The 23,342-nt window shown below is 31.2% G+C and overlaps 1 protein-coding gene across 2 annotated transcripts in view; it reads left to right on the top strand.

Annotated features, from left to right (window-relative positions):
• Positions 1–23,342, top strand: part of LOC111614084 (39S ribosomal protein L15, mitochondrial-like) — a 58,261-nt gene that overhangs the window by 7,391 nt on the left and 27,528 nt on the right. For both annotated transcript variants that reach the window (XM_023355474.1, XM_023355465.1), the window contains exons 2-4: positions 3,166–3,320; positions 5,821–5,986; positions 15,919–16,078. In XM_023355474.1, coding sequence (XP_023211242.1) covers positions 3,166–3,320; positions 5,821–5,986; positions 15,919–16,078 — 481 coding nt within the window. The remainder of the gene's footprint in view (positions 1–3,165; positions 3,321–5,820; positions 5,987–15,918; positions 16,079–23,342) is intronic.

The following is a 23,342-nucleotide window of genomic DNA, read 5'->3' as shown; positions in this document are numbered from 1 at the left end:
TACTATATTTTCATAATTAAGATAAATATCTTTATTAAAATTTTCTTAAGTGATACATATTAATATAAATTAAACAATGTTTTTTTTGTCATCACTAAAAGCACTATTAACCGAGAGTGTTTTATTTTTGGCAAGTTATCGTTATCCTCTGAGTATTTTTCTGCATTATTTTCAGATTCATGCTTTACCTTTTGCAAAAAGTGTATGTAATTTTAGATTGCTTGCTTTTAGTTAAAAGGTCTTTATAAATTTCCTTATATGGTGCTAAGTACTTTTGGAATAAGCGAAAAACATCTGGCAACACCAGAAGCAGAAGCGTCGAGATATGGCAAAATTGAAACAATATTCGCAAAGGACCATGTGTATGGAGAAGAGAAAAGAAAATTTACACACTGAAGTACTAATAGTTCACAAAAATAATAATTTTTGTGAACTATTAGTACTTAATTAAGTATGTAAAAATTTATTACATTTTATGTTGTATGAGGGTTTTGCCCATTTCTCGAATCGTGTCAGAGTAGATCCGTGTTATAAAAGTACCGTGTTATACGGGGGATGGTACCAATTCTCGAACCGTGTTAGAGTGAATCCGTGCTATAAAAGTACCGTGTTATACGGGGGATGGTACCAATTCTCGAACCGTGTTAGAGTGAATCCATGCTGAAGAAGTGCCGTGTTATACGGGGGTTACCTGTAATCATATATTTATGCTCTTTGATACATTGCTGCAAGTTGCGCATTGTTGCGCCCACATAGACAAGATCCAAATTAAAACGCTGATCGTGTAATGGTGTAGAATAGATCCCTGATGCCGATTTCCAGTCGAATCGCTTCTTATCATTTCTTAATAGCTTGAAAACAGTAGGATTGCATCAACATATCACTCGGAAATTATTAGTCCTAGCCATTTCTTTATGTATTTGTCTCAAAAACGAGACGTAATTTAAAACCATGCTTTGTCTTTGGTCTACTGTAGGATGCCATTGTTTAGTTGTTTGGAAGGTTGCAATAAGTTTCTCTATGATTTCCTTTTGGTGTCACTGTTGTTCTGCAATCCTTAGAATATAGTTTAGCTCCGTTAACATGTCTTTTATGCTTGTACAATATGTATAAGCTCTTTTTATCCAGGACCTAAAGGCTGCTAATCTGATGTGATGCAGATCAATCGAATTATGCGTTAATTAAAGTAGGTTGAAAGCATGGTTTTCTGTATATGCTGGTTCAGATTACTCCCTGTCTGCAAGCGATGGAAATGTCCAAAAAATTTACAATACTTTCACTCTCCTGGTCCACTTGTAGTAACAAATTGTAAGGGTTATTATTGATCATATCCAAAAATTGCTGTAGGTTAGGTTTTCTTTGCCACAAGGTGAATTTATTGTCGACGTATCTGGTGTACAAAGCGATAAGGTGTCGAAACTTGGGTAGAATTTTGTTTTAGAGTTGCCGTAAGATCAACTCACAAAGAATCGCCTATGTGGGACTACCATCAGTATGCCTCTTCCTTGCAAATATAACCCGTTCTCAAATTCAAAACGCGATGTATAACATACTAGGTGCGCAAGTTCCAGTATTTGATTGTGATGTTGTGGCGCATTTATTTGCCAATGTTGAAAATTAGCCACATCATCACAATCAAATACTGGAACTTGCACACATAGGGTCAAATGGATGCGATGATGCTCCTTTTTACATTTGCACTTCACTCCCAATCATTATCTAACTCACAAAGTTCATCTGTCAAACTTTCCATAATTGAAAGGATACGCTTTAGATCGACTGTTTTCATAATTCTTGGAGTTTCTTCTTCGTCGTTCTTCTGTAGCTCTATGTCAGGTCCACAGCTCATTCAAATGTAATGGTTTGTGGAACGTTCTATATTGGTCTAGATCTGACCAATCCCAACAAGCCACAATTCTGCCACGACATGTGGTGTCGTAGTGGACTTGTGTCTTGCTAGGATTGGTCAAATCTGGACAAAATCTAGTCAAATCTAGCATAGGAAAAATTGGGGAATTACACAGCAAATTGTGCAGTCACATTATTGTGAATCAGCATAAACTGAGGGCTACCTGTACTTTCTTGTTGAATTTGTACATAATATTATTTGTATTTGATAGTCAGATTGTCAAGGTGGTAAAGACGCTTACTGTTCAGGAGACGTGTTAAAATCTGGACAAAGTATTTCAGATACTTATTGTGTCTATCTCTTATCACCCAGCCATCTCATAATGGTCCTGGAAAAACTGGCTCTCTTAATACCCACAGGGTAGAAAGAGTCAAAAATGAAAAATATATATTTAGATAGTATTAATGAAGATATATGTTAAGTCATGTAATAAATAGCCAATATTACAAAAACTCATAAACTAGTTTAGGATGGATATATTTTACTGCTGTATATGCAGTTGTCTTCAAATTGGTTTTACTTATTGATTGACCAACTAAATGACTTCTCTGACCAATTAAAAATGTATTTTATTTTATGTACACAAATATTATTTGTTTTAAAGATATACTAGTATGCAATTGATTATTATAATATAAGTATTATTTTGTAGTTATTTAATTGATGATTGTAAGGAAATTTGCATAGTAGCCAGCTAAAACTAGATTGGCTGCTTAAAACTTTTTCATGGGAAGAACATTGTATGTGTAAAGTAACTTTTTTTAGTAATCATTGAGTTATTTACATTGGTGACTATATACTCTAACTTATTTTGATTATAAAGAACACCACTATCACTAGTAAACCAACAAAAAAATTTTAATGTAAAAACAAACAGTTTTAACCATTTTTAATGATCATCATCAGGCTATACATTTTATAATCAAACAAAATACAAAATAAACATTTTAAACTAGATAGAACAAAAATCACTGTTTCCTTGGACCAAGTGCATTGATGGAAAAAAATTATAAAAATAAATGTTTATTTTATATTTTGTTTCATTATCAAATGTATAGCTTGGAGATGACCATTAAAAATGGTGAAAAATTTTGTTTTTACATTAAAACAACAAATTGTTTTAATGTAAAAACAAAATTTACATTTGTTTTTTTTTGCTGGTTTATTGGCGATAGCAGCTGGTTCTTTATAGTATATTCATCCAGTTTACTTATATATGTTGATGATTAATTAATTTGATTATTATTAAATATCAGCAAAAATGTCGACGAGGACAGTATGGTGGAAAAACTTGTGGTTATAGTCAGAAAGGATCATATCAGAGACAGAATTTTCCTAGACTTGGATTTGAAGGAGGTAGATTGCCTTTCTACTTGAGAACTCCAATAGAAAATTATTATAAAAATCATCAGTAAGTTTTTCTGTAGATTAAATCTAATGTAGGTCTAATATACTGAAATTCTAAATGGAAATAATTATCTTCTAACATTAAATTATAAGTTATTTCATATTCTTGTTTTTATTTAAATGGTTTTGTTACTTTGAAAATAATTTTTGTAGATATGAGAAAATTTAAATTTATGAAATATATTATATAATAACTATTTTAAAATATAAACTTAGAAATATAATGTAAAATTATTGAACAATAAATAAATATTTACAATTTATTTTTAGAAGTTATTTACTGTATTTACTTGCATATAAGACGATCTCGTATATAGGATGAGGTGTGACTTTAAAGATCAAAATGAAGAAAATTAAATTTATTAATACAATTCTAATTTTATTCGTTTAATCACAAATAAAATATCAAATGTACATAAATGCATAAATTGTCCTGCAAAAATTACTGATATTTTAAATTTTCAGGAAAATTCTTGTAAAATCAACAACATAATTTATTCATGTAAAGCTGGACAATCAAACCTTTTTGCCAATTCGTAACAGTTGAATCCACTCTCCATCGATTACACTTATGAGTTTCTCCAAATTCTGATTTCCGAATAATCATCTGTTTTCATGTGAGAATGGGTTAAAACTTATATTTGGTTCCTATGTGGTTTTGGAATTTCAATTTGGAATTCAATTCAAAAGCTTTGCTATTCCTATTGCTATTCATCTTTATTCCTGACAATACACAAGAATGATTCAACAACCCAGATAAAATACTTTAGTTTTTAAGCACCAGAGGATGAGCATCTGATAAAAAATGCGAATACATGGTTCACAAAAATTGTTGCACAAATGCAAAGAATCCTTTGTTTGCATGTATAGGATGACCTAGGTTTTTGAAGCAGTGAAAAATGAATAAAAACCTCGTCTTATATGCAAGTAAATATGGTATACTCATAAAATAAGTAAATATGGTATAAAATAAGTAAATATGGTATAAAATAAGTAAATACATAAAATAAGTAAATATGGTATACATAAAGTAAATATGGTATACTCATAAAATATACTCATAAAATAAGACTTGCTGAGGATGGAAAAACACTGAAAATACTTTAATTAAAACATTTTAAAATAATTTCTAATGATTGTTTGTGCACTGCCTTTATAAACGGTGGAATTGGATAATGAAATATTTTATCATTAGTCCTTTACTAAAAATGACATTAATACAATGAAGCATTGAAAACCTGTTAATCAAAAATCTAGATTTGCCTATTGAAAAATGAATATTAATTCTTTCAATGGTTGATGTTCTAATATTTAGTCAGAATTCAGCATTTTTTTAACTTTGAAATTATGGTTAGTGTATTTTTTGTTAAATATAGTGATTTTTTTTAAAATTATGTTTTGAAAATTTGTAAGTATTCCAACATTCTTTGAGAGTATTTCACAAGGTTCTATAAGTTAAAGCAATCTATTCTTACATAGGTTGACTTGAACTTAGAACATGTAAACTTGAATTACAGTGTATTTTGAATTTAGAGTACTTGAAATGCTAATTTACACATATATTTGAAATCTGGATGGGGTCTAGTCCCAATTAATCTGGACTTTTGATGCTTCATTATAATTACATATACAAATAAAAATTATCTCCAGTAATACATGCTAATACTTTCAAGGAATACATTTTAAAGTTATTTGAGACTATCTGTTACCCGCGATTTCGCCCACTTGGATTTTGCAAACAAACCCCATTTATATTCAGTATTTCAACAATCATAGTAATTGTTTTATAACACCTACCACTGAGAATGATGAGAATTGCTGAGAATCAAACAAACTGTTTTCAATTTGATCAACTTTCTGGAATGTTTACAATCATTCTATAATTGAACCAACACGCAATAACAAATTCAAATTTAAAATGGTTCAGACATTTGATTAAAAAATCAAAATATATAAAAATATTTATAACAGTGTCTGAAATGTTATTGATTTAATACACCTAAGTACTCAATGAAGATTAAACATAGTTGATAACAAAAAATTGCATCTAAAATAGTACAGTAGAAGCCATTCTTCAGGTTAAGCCTTAATGCTCTCCCTTTCCCCCTGCGGGGGAATTTTGAAAAATCTCTTCTTCATGTGTGTTTTCATGACATAACCTAACTGTGTACCAAATTTCACCTCTAAGTTCAGCAGTTTGCTCTGGGCGATGATGAGTCAGTCAGTCAGTCAGGACAAGTAATTTTGTGTGTTTAGATTAGAGAAAGTGAAATTTTTAAAAGTAAATAATTTGTTTTTCTTTGCTTTATTTAAACAGTCTGTTTTCAAGATTAGACTTCAAAATTAAAATTTTACTTTTAAAAGTTCACAGAATTTGAATAAATTCTGTTGTAAATTGATTTTATAGTATATAACTCTAAGGAATATTTATTTTGGATAAAATACCTTATTACAACCAAGCCTGATTATTTGTTAATAATTCATTATAATTAAATTTTTTATAGTGTACGCAGACAGTATCCTCCACTTTCTTTGACCACACTTCAGTTAATGTTGGATACAAATCGTATTAATTCATCTGAACCTATTGATTTAATTACTCTTTGTAATACAAATGTGTATCATATGCATCCTAAATATCATCACTATGGTGTCCATTTGACAGATGAGGTGAGTAATTTATGTTACAATATAATGATGGTTTAGAAAGTGAAACTAGTGATTTTATATAATAAAAACAATTATAGTTAATTTATACTATAGAAACATTTTACAAAATTCTTACGTGATTTTATATAATATGGTAGTCTCGAAAACTTGGCACTCGATAACCCGACAGTCCGGATAACTCGGCCACACTCTGGCAGGGCAAAAAAATTCTTAGTTAATTAATTTTCATTATAGACAGCTTAATGCCTCATAAAGTATTTTTCTGAGATCTGTCTTTTCAGGTAAATTACTGTACACAGTGTATTCATTAATTTTCATTTTCATGTAGTAAAGGCTCTATGCCTGCATAAAGGATGTACTTTTCTTTTGGTTAAGGGTATTTGGGCAGTTTATTCTCTGTTGTATTCTCAAGTAAACAATACATACGAGTACAGTACATTATTTTCTGAGGAAACACTCATACTTATTTTTTTTTTAACCCCATTCCTGATAACCTGGCATTTTCACAAACTCGGCCACCCTTCGGTCCACATTAGTCCGAGTTTTCGAGACTCTACTGTAGTAAATTTTAAGTATTTTTGGATTTATAAAGACAGACACACATACAATTTTTTTATACAATTTGAAATTTGTGTAATTAATATTTGTAAATTGTATATATTTATAAATTGGTCTTTAGTAAAAATGAGTAAAAATTTAGTTTCATAAATTATCTGTTTTGTTTTCTTTTATGAATTAGTGAATAAATTAATATTTTAGCTTCTAATGTAATTTCATCTAACAATTATGTTAAAAAACTTTAATTGGAAGCACACAGAATTAATTTAAAAATATAATACAAAGAATCAACATTGCACATATACAGGGTGGAGGAAAAATTATAAAACTTTAGACATTTGTAAAAATTGGAAGGATTATTGGAATTAAATGTGGTTTGTGTAGTAAGTATTGTCTGAATGAGGTTTTTTTGTTGACAGGAAAAAATTATTCCAAAAATCTCCAATAGGTGATGTTGACATACAAAAGACAACAGACATGCAAACAACAATGAAAATGACTTTCAAAGTGATTTCTGATTGTGAGGTATTTAAATTTCTGAGTGCTTTGATCAAGTCCTTCCAATACTTTTGCCATGAGATAACATTCATCCATCTGGATATGCTGCACTCTGCAGGTGTGGGCATTGTTACTTGGCTAAATTATGTTATATTCTGTGGTGGAGACCATGTTAAATATTAATACTTGTCAAATAAACACATTTTATTATTGTTTGCATTTCTTTCGTACGTCAGCATCACCTATCATTGATTTATGGAACTAATTTTTCCCATCAACGAAAACCTTCTATGTTGTCAATACTTACCACACAAACTGCATTTTATTCTGATAATTATTTTATATTTTTATGAATAGTTTTATGGAGTTTTTGCTTATCCTGTATTTGATATGCAAAATGTGTATTAGCAACAGATCAATCTTTGAATTTAGCAAAATTCAATATTTATTTAAGCAAAAACTCTTACTGTAATTATCAATTACAATTAATATGTATTTGTTTAATGTTAATTATTGGCATTATAATGAATTTATTTCTGTTATTTAACATAAGACTCTAGTATCTTTAACATTTTAATTCAAGAGGATTTGTTTTTCTTTTCACTTAATATTTTTGGAATTTTAATGCCTAATCTTTCAAATCCAAAGTTTTAAATTCAAATATAAATATAAAGAATCTAGAGAAGGAAAATGAATATCAGCTTAAATTCACCAGTCTGAGAAGTTTTTTAAATTGAATTTTTCTAAAAGTTGAAATTCTGCATCAGTGAATTTCATAATAAAATTAAATATTTGAGGCAGACCATTAGCAAAACCTCTTCTATGTGGCTCACAATATTGCATTTGATCTCAAAATTTGATTGATCAATTTTTATAAAACTTTGCCATTTTCCATTTATTACAATGAGGAATCCAGAAACATTATAAATAATGGGGGTCCATGACTTTATTTTTGAGATACAAGATCATAGCATGAGCTTGTGCAACAAAGCAGTGTTATACAAATTGCATGACTTTGCCAATGTCCCATGGTTGCTAGTGTATCTATCATGTGGTTTATAGAATTGAGTTCATTCTCAAAATTTGATGGATCAATTGATTTTGATGAAACTTTGCTATTTTCATTAATTATGAGGAGGAGGAATCCGANATTTTTCTAAAAGTTGAAATTCTGCATCAGTGAATTTCATAATAAAATTAAATATTTGAGGCAGACCATTAGCAAAACCTCTTCTATGTGGCTCACAATATTGCATTTGATCTCAAAATTTGATTGATCAATTTTTATAAAACTTTGCCACTTCCCATTTATTACAATGAGGAATTCAGAAACATTATAAATAATGGGGTCCATGACTTCATTTTTGAGATACAAGATCATAGCATGAGCTTGTGCAACAAAGCAGTATTATACAAATTGCATGACTTTGCCAATGTCCCATGGTTGCTAGTGTATCTATCATGTGGTTTATATTCTCAAAATTTGATGGATCGATCGATTTTTATGAAACTTTGCTATTTTCATTAATTATGAGGAGGAGGAATCCAAAAATGTGATGAGGTCCATGACTTCATTTTCAATATAGGGTACAGTGGAATCAAGGTGACAATGTACAGTACATCCCCCTGACACAATTGAACATGTCTAATAGAATTTAGGGGAGAAAAATGAAAAAACAGCATTGCATATGCCTAATGGAAAATAGGTATGAAAAACAAACAAAACACAAGAACAAAGCAATTGATGGTGATTGCTTTGTTCTTAGATTGCTTCTCTGTGTTGACAAATGCAAGGATCATCTCTCTGTACCTGGTCAATACAAGGATCACATCTCCCATGGCCAGCAGAAATAAGCATGGTTGTGGAAAGGTAGAGGCAGACAGGGTATGTGCTTAGGGTGGCAAAATTGTTAAATGGGTGAACTAATGACTTCATAGAAAATTGCCACACAAGTATGAAAAATTATATTATGAAATATGCATTATGTTAATAAAATTGATTTTATCAATATAATTTTTAAATTTATAACAAACTAATTAAAGGCTTATCCAAAAGTTATTGTACTTAAGTTTGCCCCTGGTGCCAAATGCTCTAGTCACATGGACTATAGAGGCATTTTAGACATAGACATTTTATCTATGTCAAAGTTGCGTGATGTCCTAGTTTAAAAGTATTAAAAACTTGGCTTGATATAATCATTGTCAAAAATTTCCTTATTATTAGAGTGTTTTATTTTCTATATCAGCAGCCTGTGGACCAAAAACTTTGAAATTTGGCAGGAAATACTTCTATACAGTAGAACGTCGATTATCTGAATCAATTGGGAACTGGGGTTGTTCAGAAAATCGATTTTTCGGATAACCAATTATGTNATTTTATCAATATAATTTTTAAATTTATAACAAACTAATTAAAGGCTTATCCAAAAGTTATTGTACTTAAGTTTGCCCCTGGTGCCAAATGCTCTAGTCACATGGACTATAGAGGCATTTTAGACATAGACATTTTATCTATGTCAAAGTTGTGTGATGTCCTAGTTTAAAATTATTAAAAACTTGGCTTGATATAATCATTGTCAAAAATTTCCTTATTATTAGAGTGTTTTATTTTCTATATCAGCAGCCCGTGGCAAAAACTTTGAAATTTGGCAGGAAATACTTCTATACAGTAGAATGTCGATTATCTGAATCAATTGGGAACTGGGGTTGTTCAGAAAATCGATTTTTCGGATAACCAATTATATATGAAAAAATACGTTATTAATATATTAGTACAGTATATACCAATAATAGTGTATTAATATATTCCATGTTTAAATTTTTCTCCATTGCATATCACTTCATGTTGAATTTTAATCAATGTTATGTCTAATGAAAATTTTTATAATAATAATCGTAGCTATTGTATCATTAAAAATTATTTCTTTATTTTGTACAAGCAAAATAAATATATTAAAAAATATAAAAACAAAAAAATTATACTTTAGAAGTTAATCTAGTATCAAAAATGTTCGATTCAGCACGACAGATGTCCCGACACACAGTCCTCAGAAAAACACCACACGAAAGTGCCAGTGCTGCCAGCTAAAACACATACACCAACAAAAAAATGTATTGGAGTAGTCAAGACATAGCCAAAGTTTGTAGCACCACAGCTGTAGCAGAAATTTAAATTTGCCAACTGGAACACTTTCGGTTAACTGACCGTTCGGTTGACTGGTTTTCGGATAAGCGACGCTCTACTGTAATTATAAATCCAGAATTGGACAATTAATTACTGCATAAATATGTGATTCCCACTGCATTATTCAAAATTCCCATTACAGTTTTATGTCCAATTGCACATTAAGATATACATTGTTATGCAATGTTGTGTCTAAACAGCTTTAAGGTGTAAACTCCCAATTTAGATAGCTTGTGTGTTTTTTCTTTGTCATATCTTAAAATGCACATGACTGATGGAAACCTTTTAACTTCTAAGCTACAACCTGCTTTTTTGACATAACACATTGTTGTTGCCACTATCAATTTTCCTGCTTCTTCTAGGGCTATTTGCTCATTTTAATCTTTATCTTCTTTCATATGCTTGTTTAATGGAGCTTTAATAATGTCATTCATTGTATATCAAGAGAAACTATGCTTGCTGGCTGTTATTGTAATTAGTTTAAATTTCTTATTTCTGTCCTTGTTTGTTGATGAGCAAGAGATCACTCTATTTACTAGTGTTCTAAAAGCTTGATAGCTTTTGTGTTATTGTATCATTCAAGATCCAATGTGTAAAGGAAACTATAGCAATGTGCTTATGGTAAACTTTAGTGTTTGGGCTCANAAATGATAGAGGTTTTTTCATCCAATATAACTAATGTTATGTTTTCAAAGATAAGTGTGTATTTTACGTATTATGACATGTACGGTTTAAGAACTATAGGCAAATTTCCATCTATCTATTTTGCTATTATTTTTTAAAATTATAAATCAGTGGAAAATATCTCCTTTTTCTGTTAATGTTATTGGGTGGATTTTATAAGATATGGGAATTTTAAATTTTTTGTTGGGTTGTTATGCGGGTCTCCTTATCACATTAGAAATGCAAAAATGATTTAATGTTTTTGTTAAATACTTATTCTGGGGGTCGATAAGAAGGCAAATATTCCATAAAGGGGTCAACGGGATAAAAAGTTTGGGGACCCCTAGTGTAAATGAATTTTTCCAACAAAAATTTACATTCAAAACCGCAGTGCCTCATATAATTGAGCCTTTACAATATATATATGCTATGATAGAATTGTTAACATACTATTTTGACAGCACTAATTAAATTGCCTTTTATATTTTATATTATATAAATTTTAAAATAAAACTAGCTATAGATTAATACTTTTTAATTAAAATTGACTTTTTAAAATATTTTTGATACTTTCTCCAGGATTCAGAAGAAGCTAGTAGTGAAAATACATCTGATTATGTCCCAACTGGATCAACTACATTCCAGCATAGTTCAGTAGGTCCTAATTTCAACAGTTCTTCAAATTTAACGTACGTATCTGAATTAGGTGTTTAAAAGTTAGCTGTTTATTAAATATGCAAAATTTAATAGTAATTATTTATTTAACAGACCAGATATTCATTCTTTGAGAATGCAATTTCCTGGCATTCAGAACTGCAATACGGCCGTCAGTAGTGCCGAGGATGATTACGATTCTTGAGACATGCTCACACTGCTTCCGCACAGAATAGCTTCAACAAGATTTAAGGAAGCAAAACTTAAGTTGTATAATATGTAAAAAGACTAGTGTTTAAAACTTGTTTTTAATTGATTATATATAAACTGCACTGAGATAACCATTGTACTGTTCAAAAGGATTTTTACGATAGTTTAACTCATATCAGGGATAAAACATAGTAGCGTGAAATATTTGACCTTTTGGGTACCAAACTTTTTGCAGTTTATGACATTTTTCTAAGGAAAGAAATATAGAGAATTATTTACAAAAGAAAAAAAAAGGGATTTCTTAATTACAAAATATTTTTTAAAATCTCTTCCCAAAAGACAAAGTTATAACTAAAATAAAGAATCTTGTAAGATCTCTCTTCAGTAAAATTAATTTGTTAATTAGATTGAAAGCTTAAAATTTAACATATTTGGTATGTTTAGAAAAGGGATTTAAATTGATGCTGAAAAATGTAGTTTTATTTTTATGAAAACACTTCAGAGTTAAAAAAGTAGAGAAAAAAAAATTTTATATAAGTCGTCATCAAACATTTGTATATAGATCTTGCAATTGATCTTTTTTACTCATTGGGTTGTCAGCCATGTTGGATATGTAATGGATAAATACAATATGTGTATTTGAAATATATGTATATAATGTATATTTTAATTTAAATCATTTTTGATCAAATTAAAATTATTTTAAAATATTAAAAAAAAGCAAATAATACATATAAATATAAGTATTTTGATTTGTTAAATATAATTTATTATCTTTAGTAATAATTTATATGCAGAATATCCTTTAAAAGACTGATACAAGTCTTATTTCAATTATTATTTATTATATGAGGTTTGAATTAGATTATTCGTAACATATTTTAACTGAAACATTTTCAGAAAATCGGTATGAAAACAAGATTAAATCTGAAAACGTAAATATAAATGTTTTGTATTTATTATTTAAACTGATTTTTTAATCAGAAAGTTTGGTTTTTGTTATTCATTTATTTGTAAAATACCAACGAAGTATGCAAAAATCCTAATGTAAAACAAGTTTAGGAATCTTGAAATGATTCTCATTTCCATAAAAATTTACTTCTGTATAAATTTTATTTTTTGCTAAATGTTTTATTCATCAATGCTCAGAAGAGACTATGGAGTTTAATGATTATTTTCACATTCCCAAACATGCATAATGCAGTTGTTTTGAGTTCTTTGCTGTTTTAAACTAAACACACAACAGAAAAAAACTCTTTTTGACCCAAAAAAGTTTACTGTTTTTTAAAATATTTTATAAACACAATTTCATTCCCAAATTAATATTTTGAAAGCTAAGTACAATACCGTAAATGATCTTAATTCAAACCTTACACAATCAATAACAAGTGAAATAAGGGTTTAATCAGCATATTTTGAGGTCGTATTTTGTATATACCTAGCACTGTAGTTTTAATTTTAGATAGAATGTATATCATTTACTATATGTTCAAAAATGATGTGACTTATGAAAATCTTATTTAAAAATCCTTGTTAGTTTTCATAAATCTAAATATTGTTTATGACCTTATTTTTGTCTAATCGCACAAGATTTTCAATTTATTTTCCAACAGTAAAATCAGTCTCAGTGACAGTATAAAATATAAGATACATTTAAAAATGTATGCATTATTATATATTTTGTTATTGAAAGGACTATAAAATAGATTTGTTAAAAACTGAAACTGTTTTTAAACAGAGTGAAGAAAATGATTTTTTTTTCATCCAAAATAATTTCATTGTCTGAAATCATCAAGCAACTTTGAATAGTTTAAAGTTGCTGGAGTTATCTTTAAACTCTTTCATTTGTTATTTTTGTTATACATATATATATTTTCATATAATTACTTAAGTAATTTTGATTAGCAAAACTAAGGACAAACAAACTATTTCATTTTAAATACTGTAATACTTAGAAATTACAAGTAAAATTAATTTAGTTTTGACATTCAAAGTATTCATAAGGTATCAAGTTTTTTATATAGCTAGTCTGCTGCTTTCGAAAACTTTTACTAAAGTAATGAAAGTTTCTTACACCTGCGAAACATTTACATGAGAATTTATGGTAGATTAATATGCATAATTTTTTTAAAATAACTTTGTAACAAGAATAAAATAGTTTTCAGAGCAGAATATCCATTTATATTTCTAATGTGGCACAATATTAAGCATCAAATATAATTGCACCATCTATATACAAAATGAACATCGCTTGTCATTTAATAAATTTTACTTCATTATTTCATCACTGGACTGCTTTAATATAGAACCGCTTAGCAATATGTTCATACACCATGGATTCATGATGTAAATTTATTCTGAATGCCATTCTCGTGTCTCGTTGAAGCAAAAGAAAAAGTTTAAAGAATTCAAATTTATTTCTCCGATGTTGGAATTTAAATTATTGTAGAATGTTTAATTATTAATGTTTTAATTAAATAAAATTAAGAATAAATATGCTTTCCAAAATGATATGCATATTAATTATTTATTATCACAACAGTTTGAACAAGAACATCAATTAAGCGTAATAATTACATTAATTAATAAGAGAACAGCAAAAAATAATTGTTGATTAATATTTCATGTATTATTCCATTATGTCTTGCATGAACTAAGTCTCAATATTCAAAAGTTTTAACATGGACATAATTAATGATAATCACTTTAAGAATAATGCCAAAATAGTAGTAATTACAGGTAACCCCCTTATAACACGGTAGTTACGTTCCAAAAAATTGCCGTGTTATGCGAATCCGTGTTATACGAAACAAAGAACTAATACGAAAAGGAGGGTTAGGTTCCAAAAATTAAAAAACATGCTAGTATATTTTCATAATTAAGATAAATATCTTCATTAAAATTTTTTTAAGTGATACATATTAATATAAATTAAACAATGTTTTCTTCGTCATCACTAAAAACACTATTAATTAACCGAGAGCGTTTTCTTTTTGGCAAGTTATCCTTATCCTCTGAGCATTTTTCTGCATTATCTTCAGATCCATGCTTTACCTTTTGCAAAATGTATGTAATTTTAGATTGCTTGCTTCTAGTTAAAAGGTCTTTATAAATTTCCTTATATGGTGCTAAGCACTTATGAAGAATAAAGCAAGTATGGAATAAGGGAAAAACATTCGGCAACATCAGAAGCAGAAGCGTCGCGATCTGGCAACATTGAAACAAGTTTCGAGAAGGACCACGTGTATCGACAGAAGGCGAGAAGAGAAAATTTACATACTTAAGTACTAATAGTTCACGAAAATAATAATTTTCGTGAACTATTATTACTTAAGTATGTAAAAATTTATTACATTTCCTGTTGTACGAGGGTTTTACCCAATTCTCGAACCGTGTCAGAGTAAATCCGTGCTATAAAAGTACCGTGTTATATGGGGGATGGTACCAATTCTCGAACCGTGTTAGAGCGAATCCGTGCTATAGAAGTGCCGTGTTATACGGGGGTTACCTGTACCAAAAATATTTATAATTGCCTAATATTGGCATTATTCACGACATTATCAAAAAATATGTTGTTTTGAAAGTGTAACAAATTTGTTGGATATTTGCTGTTTAAATTAAAGTGAAACTAAAGACTGATTTTTGTTATGATTCAATTTATATGGAATCATAAGATATTAATAATTTTCTGACTTAAGCCTTTCGTAAAGGACTTAAGTGAGAAAATTTTCTCTTCATTCTTTATGTATTTTTCAATGTTAAATTAGTTTGCTCTAGTGTGATTAGTATTTTCAGTAATTCTATATCAGAAAACTGGAACTGTACATGTAGATAAGAAATTACATCCTAATGTAGAGATCTACAGGGCAGACAGGAATGGAACCTGCATCAACACAGATAAACTAATGCTTACTGGAGCTAAATAAATAATGTAAAATAAACAACACCTTTCACCAGTCCAGCACAATGTTTAATGCTTTAAAAATGTTTTTGATCGATTTAAGCGATCTTCAGTTATTCTTTCATTGTAACGAACAAAGTATTTGAATTATTTTCTTTATTCTTAATTTAAACTTTACTGTTCTTTCTAAATTATATTATTACTATAATTTATTATCTGAAAAATTAATGAAATATTAATTAAACAATAAATTAATATTTTTAGGGAATGGATGATTTCTCACATAAAATTAATATAGAAGTGCAACATGCTACAGAACCAGTTATTGCAGCAATAGAAAGAAATGGTGGTGTTATCACAACAGCATATTATGATATGGAAAGTCTTGTTGCTATGGTGAATCCTCTGAAGTTTTTTAGTAGAGGTATGCAATTCATAATGTTTAATAAAAATTTTTAAAATATACTTTTTATAAGCTAAATCATAAAATCAAACTGTATTTGAAATATAGCACATTCAAATATAATAAAAAATAATACAAAAAAATATATATAAAATATNATTAGTTCGCATTTTTCATTTGTTTTTCTTACTACAGTTATTTTTTTTAATGTATTACTTGGCTTTAATTTGAGTATGTTTTTCGCGTTGGAACGAATTATTTGGTTTTACATGTAATCGTATGGGAAAAGATGATCCACCTTACGACATTTTCATGATACGATCTCAGTTCCGGAACGGATTAATTTCGTATCCTGAGGTACCACTGTATTTTAAAACATTTAGTTCATCAGGATAAGAATTTATAATTTTTTTGGTATTTGATTTTATTTTTTTCTTTCATCTTGGAGAATTAGTTTAACACAATATGTTAATAATTGATTCACTTAATCTATGAGACAATAGAGAGATAATATTGTAAAGAAACAGCATTGTCCATATTATTCACAGAAGATAATTTCAAACTGAGTTGGGAAGATACAAGATTGTTATTTACTTCCAGGAATTTGAAAATTGTTCTTGACAGAAGCTATATATACACTATCTGTCCAAAAGTATCCGGACACCCTCCTAAAGAAGTGGATCTGGTAGATGATGGTCTCTGATGTGTAACCGAAAGGTATAAAAGTGTTGGTAGTGGTTTGTCAGGTCATATTTATGTGTTTGTGAGACAATGAGTAAGTCAAAGGAGCTCAGTGACTTTGATCATAGCATTATAGTGGGATGCCACCTTTGTAGGAAATCATTTTGTGAAATTTCAGACATTCTACAGAAACCAAAATCCACTGTGGGTGATGTAATTGTGAAGTGAAAACATCAAGGCAGTGAAAGTGGAAAAAAATGACGTGACAGGCTGAACAAAATTAGTTAATGGAGCTGTAGAACTCTGAAAAGGGTAGTGAAACAAAATCACACACCCTCATTGGTTGAAATCACTCAGGAGTTCTAAAGATCATCAGGCATTAGTATTAGCACCAGGACTGTTCATCAAGAGTTAAAAAACCTGGGATTCCATGGTTGTGCAGCCGCTCACAAGCCGAACATCACTCTCCAGAATGTGAAGCGTTGATTGCAATGGTGCGAAGCTCACCGTCATTGGACTGAGGACATGTGGAAAAGTGTTCTTTGGAGTGATGAATCTCGCTTTACAATCTGGCAGTCCAATGGAGGCATCTGGGTTTGGTGGATTCCCAGCGAGTGCTTCTTACATGACTGCATTGTATCGACTGTAAAGTTTGGTGGTGGCAGCATCGTGTTGTAGGGGTGTTTTTCATGGTTTGGCCTGGGTCCCTTAGTTCCTGTGATTGGAAACATGAACTCTAAGATGTATGTGGACATTCTGGACAATGCTGCTCTCCCAACTCTATGGTAATATTTTGGGGAAGGCCCATTTCTCTTCCAGCAGGATAACTGCTCCATTCACACATCAAGACTTGCACAGGCATGGTTTGACAAAATGGGTGTTCAAAAACTGGACTGGCCTTCTCAGATCCTTGATCTAAATCCCATAGAACACCTTTGGTACAAATTAGGATGCAGATTACGTAGCCAGACACATCGACCATCCTCACTGCCAGCACTCACTTCAGCTGTGATGGACGCCTGAAAGTCAATTCCGATGGCCACCTATCAAAAACTAGTGGAAAGTCTCCCCAGACGTGTGCATGCTGTCATCGATGCGAAAGGAGGACCAACATCATATTAATATATGCCTCAGGACTCTCCAAATCCATACCACTGGATGTCCGGATACTTTTGACCAGATAGTGTATTAAGATATAAAATGATGTAATATTCTATTAAAAAAATTTTTTTTGTAAGTGTGGAACTATATAATTACTTTAATACACAAAAAGTAAATTTGTAGCATATTATGAAAAATATGTTACAAATGTAAATTACAAATTTTGAAACTTTTGTAAACACTTCAATTTTAATTGAAGCCTTAAATTATTTTCCAGTAAGGTTTAATTTGAAAAAGTTTTTTTGAATTAAACCTTACTGGAAAATGATTTAAGGCTTTTGATTGAAGTGTTTACTATATCATTCCTGTCCAGTAAGTGGTGTTTTATATCTTTTAAAACTTTTGATTGCAACTAGTTGAAATTTTTGTTTTTCAAACTTTGAGTCCAACGACATACTTAGTTTGTATGCGTAAGTGAATTATTTTAAAGTATGTAGTTTATTAGTAAAAAATGTTTACTATAGTATGGACTACAAAATTAATTTGTAATATATTATGTTGAGAATTTGATTTTTGGGATACAATCTTCAAATTGCAGACCTGTACATTCCCACTGTTTCTGTCTGTCTGACTGTCTTTCATTAATCTCAAGAATATAGTTAAGTAGATGAAAATTGAAAAAATGAGGAATTTTTTAAAGACAAATTATGAGGTTACGTGATTAATGTTGTTGGAGTTAGTAAGCATTTAGAGAAAATGGTATTTCTATATTTCTATTCATCCCTTGTTTTGGTAAGGTATTATATGGTCCTATGAAATTTTGTTGAACAAATATTTTTATTGATACAATCAGTGTGCACATGTGGCAGGAACTAGACTGCTTCAAATTACTAAAATCCTAACTTTATTTGAGTTAACTTTAACCTATCCAATGTTCAAAGTTTTTTCTATTGCGTGTGATGCCATGTTGAATTTTCATTGATGTTAAGCCTATGATAACGAAAATTACACATGTTTGAAAAGAATAATTTTCTATTGTATAGTCCAAAAAAATTTTTTTTTGAACAAACAAAATAGATATATTAATAAATGTAATAACCAAAAAAATTATATTTTGAAAGTTAGTTTTAATATAAAAATTATGACGACTAGTGACATCTAGTTTCAAAAACATTCCAATGCTGAAGTGAGATATCTCGGGTCAACCAGTTGAGGTCGGAGATAACAACCCTGAGATATGTTGGGAATAACACAGGACAGGTTAATATATCCTGTGAAACTTTTTTCTTATACAGTCGTGCCTTGTATAACGTACTTAATCTGTTCCAGGTGCATGTCCGTTAAGTGAAAAGTCTGTTATACGAAACGCATTTTCCTATAGAAATACATGTTAATATATATAATTCGTTCCGCAGCATAAAATAACCATACTGTACCATTAAAAAAATGAAAATGGAGCAGTCACCAATTATGCTGGGTAGTCAGATGTTGTGAGGAGGAGATGGAAGAATTTTCTTCACACATTCATACAGATACAGACTTTTTACACATTGCAGCAGGTCTCTTTTTATTGTTTTTTAATCGGAGTCAGATTCAGGAGAGACTACCGGAGCTTGCAGGGTCAACTCCTCTTGTTCTATCCTTTGTTTTTTGCCTGCTGGCTTCTTGAAAAACATGTCCAAGGTGGTCTGTTTCTCTCTCTTCTTCAACATCCGTCAGAAATGACGGGCAAGGTTGTCATTGTAGAGATCATTGATCCTGGTGGCCTCAGCCCTGTTTGGACAATGAGTGTTGGTTAACTCTTGAACCTCCTCCATTCGACAAGGAAGTTGTTGTCAACTTTCACTCCTTCTGATGATTTCTTGCATTGTTTCAATTGAAATCACCTTTCTGTTTTTTTAGAAGCCATGATTTGCACAACACTTGAATAAATGTAAATACCCTGCACTGAGGTGATGTATGTAATAAACAAGGGAGCAAGCCGAATCCCAACGGGAGGTCTGTACTTCAGATATACTAATAATATATTCTAGTAACACTAATATATTATAAAAATAGCAGATTGTCATTGGCAATGGCAAAAGAGTGAAAATATCATTCGCACTTGTTCGCCTCACGTAACTGCCGAACGGAAAGTCCATTGTTTGCAGCCAGTTCGTTGCTCGAGTCACGTAACTGCCAAACAGAAAGTCTGTTGTTTGCAGCATCCGTTATTCGAGGCATACGTTATACGAGGCACCACTGTACTTGCAATAAGACAAAGAAATGAATTTAAAAAAGGTGTGTACAGACTTTCCGTAATGCCTATACATAGAGAAAATACAATTATAAAAAAAAATAATAATTAGATTTTTGTGATTTTTTTTACATGATATGACGATATCACAAGTTTATACAGCAGAGTTTTAATAACTCGACATTCTGTAAAATGTAAAACTTTTTATGTCATTAAAAAAAAAGTACATGTAATATAAATTTTACCTCTACAACTTAACACTGTGATCAAATAAGTTATTGTTCTCCATTGACAATACTTGATAATACAGTAGAACCTCGAAAACTCGGCCTAATGTGGACCAAAGGGTGGCTGAGTTTGTGAAAATGCCAGGTTATCGGGAATGGGGTTAAAAAAAATAAGTACGAGTGTTTCCTCGAAAATACTGTACTGTACTTGTATGTATTGTTTACTTGAGAATATAACAGAGAATAAACTGCCCAAATACCCTTAAACAAAGGAAAAGTACGTCCTTTATGAAGGCATAGAGCCTTTACTACATGAAAATGAAAATTAATGAACACACTGTGTACAGTAATTTACCTGAAAAGACAGACCTCAGAAAAATACTTTATGAGAGCTTTTATACTTTTATAAAGCTGTCTATAATGAAAATTAATTAACTAAGGATTTTTTTGCCCTGCCAGGGTGTGGCCAAGTTATCCGGAGTGCCGGGTTATTGAGAGCCGAGTTTTCGAGGTTCTACTGTAACATCAATTTCATGTATTAACAAAGAATATAACACTTTTTCTAGGATGCCACTGCAAAACACCATGACATGAATGTCACTAATTTGAATGTAGTCATTGAATAGCCAACATGTTTCTAAATTAAAATTTAACTACAAATAAAAATAACCATTATTGGTATGTAGTTAATATGAATATGAATTTGCACATATATTATCTTTATGAAAATTCTGCCGTTTAGATTAGCATCATCACTATCCTGAAAAACTTGTCATTTTCAGTAACTTGCCAACATCTCAGTCCACATTAAGTGAAGTTTGTGAGACTCTATTAAAACAGATTTCAAAAATTAAAAAATAATTAAAAATTTGGAAGATCTATTATAGGAATAGAAAGTAACCATAGAATAACTAAGAAACAAAGAACAAGATCAACTAGAATCCCGTGCCTACAATCAACCTCCTGACCACAAATGAACTTGATAAAATTATTGACAACATCAACTCCACTCTTCTCATTGCTTATAATATGGCCACCACAACCAAGATCCAAACTGTTAAAACTACTTGGTGGAATGCTCAACTAGTTGCCCTATGCAAAAACACTAGAACAGCCAAAAGAAATTTCAGAAGAGCTATAGACATCAACATAGATGATGTCTGTAGCTCTTCTGAAACAATCTACAAACAAACAATTAACAGGGCCAGGTCTAACGCCTGGAAACACTTCTGCTCCAGAGTTGGGGAGAAAGATCCCTGGCAGATACCTTACTATGTCACATTTATCAAGAACAAAATGGTACAGACTCCAAACTCAGTCAAAAAGCAAGATGGCTCTTACACTAACTCAATAGCTGAAACATTTGACTACATCATGGACTTGCTCTTCCCCAGTGATAATATCGATGAAGACAGCAAATCTCACAAACAAACTTGGACTCCTGTACCAATCTTGACCTTACTAAGCATGACAAAAACTTTACCATGACAGCTCACAACTCAATTTAAGAAGGTTAACATTAGAAAAGCCCTTGCCCAGACAACATAATGGGCGAAATGGCCAAGAGGGTTTTAATGCCATTCTTGTCCACTTTCTCGTCATCTACAATAAATGCCTCTGCCTTCAATACTTTCCTAATCCCTGGAAAAAAGTCAACATCAAGTTCATCTCCAAATGCAGTAATCCCACGACCCCACAAGATTACTAGCTGGGCATGGTTCTCGACTCTCTTATGGCCATACACAATACCATGCTGAAACAGGTCACTAGCTTTACAAACATCAGCATGGATTTAGGAAATATAGAAGTACCAACTCCGCTCTTCATCAAATGGTCAACACAATCAAAAGGGCAAAGGAACAGGACAACCACACCCTGGCAGTGTCCATCGACTTTATGGGGGATTTTGACCAAGCTTGGTGGCCAGCTGTCCTTACGGCACTGAAGGACATCCCCAGCCAACATTTTTGGGCTCTACAAAAGCTTCCTTTCTGAGAGGCTTGCCAGCTTCAGCTATCAAGGGAAGACTGTCACCAAACAGATAACAAGGGGTTGCCCACAGGGTTCCAGCTCTGGGCCCCTTCTCTGGCTGCTCATGTATAACAACCTCCTCAACATCCAAATCAATCACCAAGGGTACCCAAAAGGAAAAATCATTGGGTTTGCTGACGATGCTCTCATCCTTTTGTCTCACAAGAACCAGGAAGTCCTTCATTTGACTACATCGTGGACATGCTCTTCCCCAGAAGAAATGAACATTATCATAGGGAAAGTGTCATCCTGGGCCACAAGTAACAAGCTCACCATAAACACTAAAAAAATGTGGGTATATACTCTTTCCAATGAAAAAATCTTTAGTTAAAAATCCCACTGTCAAAATCACTGGAGAAAGGATAGTGTTTCACCAACATTAAATATCTGGGAATAATAGTGGACAACCTGTTAAACTGGAATTACCATTTAGAGCACATTTGCCAAAAGGCCATCCTCCTCACCTGCTCCATTTGTCAGAACCTGTGGGGAATCAACTTTTGCAACTCATCTCTCAAATACAGCACTGCTATCGAACCAGCAGTCCTGTACAGAGCAAAAATCTGGACCCATAGTATGCCTTCAACTGCCCACTAGTCAACCTCCACCTGCTTGACACCATTTCTTCATGCGAAGGCTTCCAACATGAAGCCCACTTTTGTTTGTCTCCTGTGTTTATTCTCTGTTGCGTTTTGGCGTCTGTAATTGCATGTTGTGCCTACTTTATTTCGTGTTCGTGTTCTGGTTGTTGTACCCATGCATCACACCCTCTGTCGCGAGTTACAAAAAAAATGTTACACATCACGCTTATTCTGTTTTTGTCATGCATAGTGTTGTGTTTCCATCATGCCTTTATGTCCTGTTTTGTCACGGATAGTACCTGTCTTGTCATGCTGTTATCATTTTTGCAGTGTCTAACCACTGATTTAGCCTTTGAGCAACCTAATATCTGTATTCAGATGGGCTGTGACCCACACTGTGTATGTAAATTTTCTTTAGCCAGTAACAG

Source organism: Centruroides sculpturatus, unplaced genomic scaffold, assembly GCF_000671375.1.
Source record: "Centruroides sculpturatus isolate CEXI.00-Female unplaced genomic scaffold, Cexi_2.0 scaffold2, whole genome shotgun sequence".
Taxonomy (NCBI): Eukaryota; Metazoa; Arthropoda; class Arachnida; order Scorpiones; family Buthidae; genus Centruroides; species Centruroides sculpturatus.
Note: the sequence above shows the minus strand (reverse complement) of the source record. Positions and strands in the feature narration are given on the sequence as shown.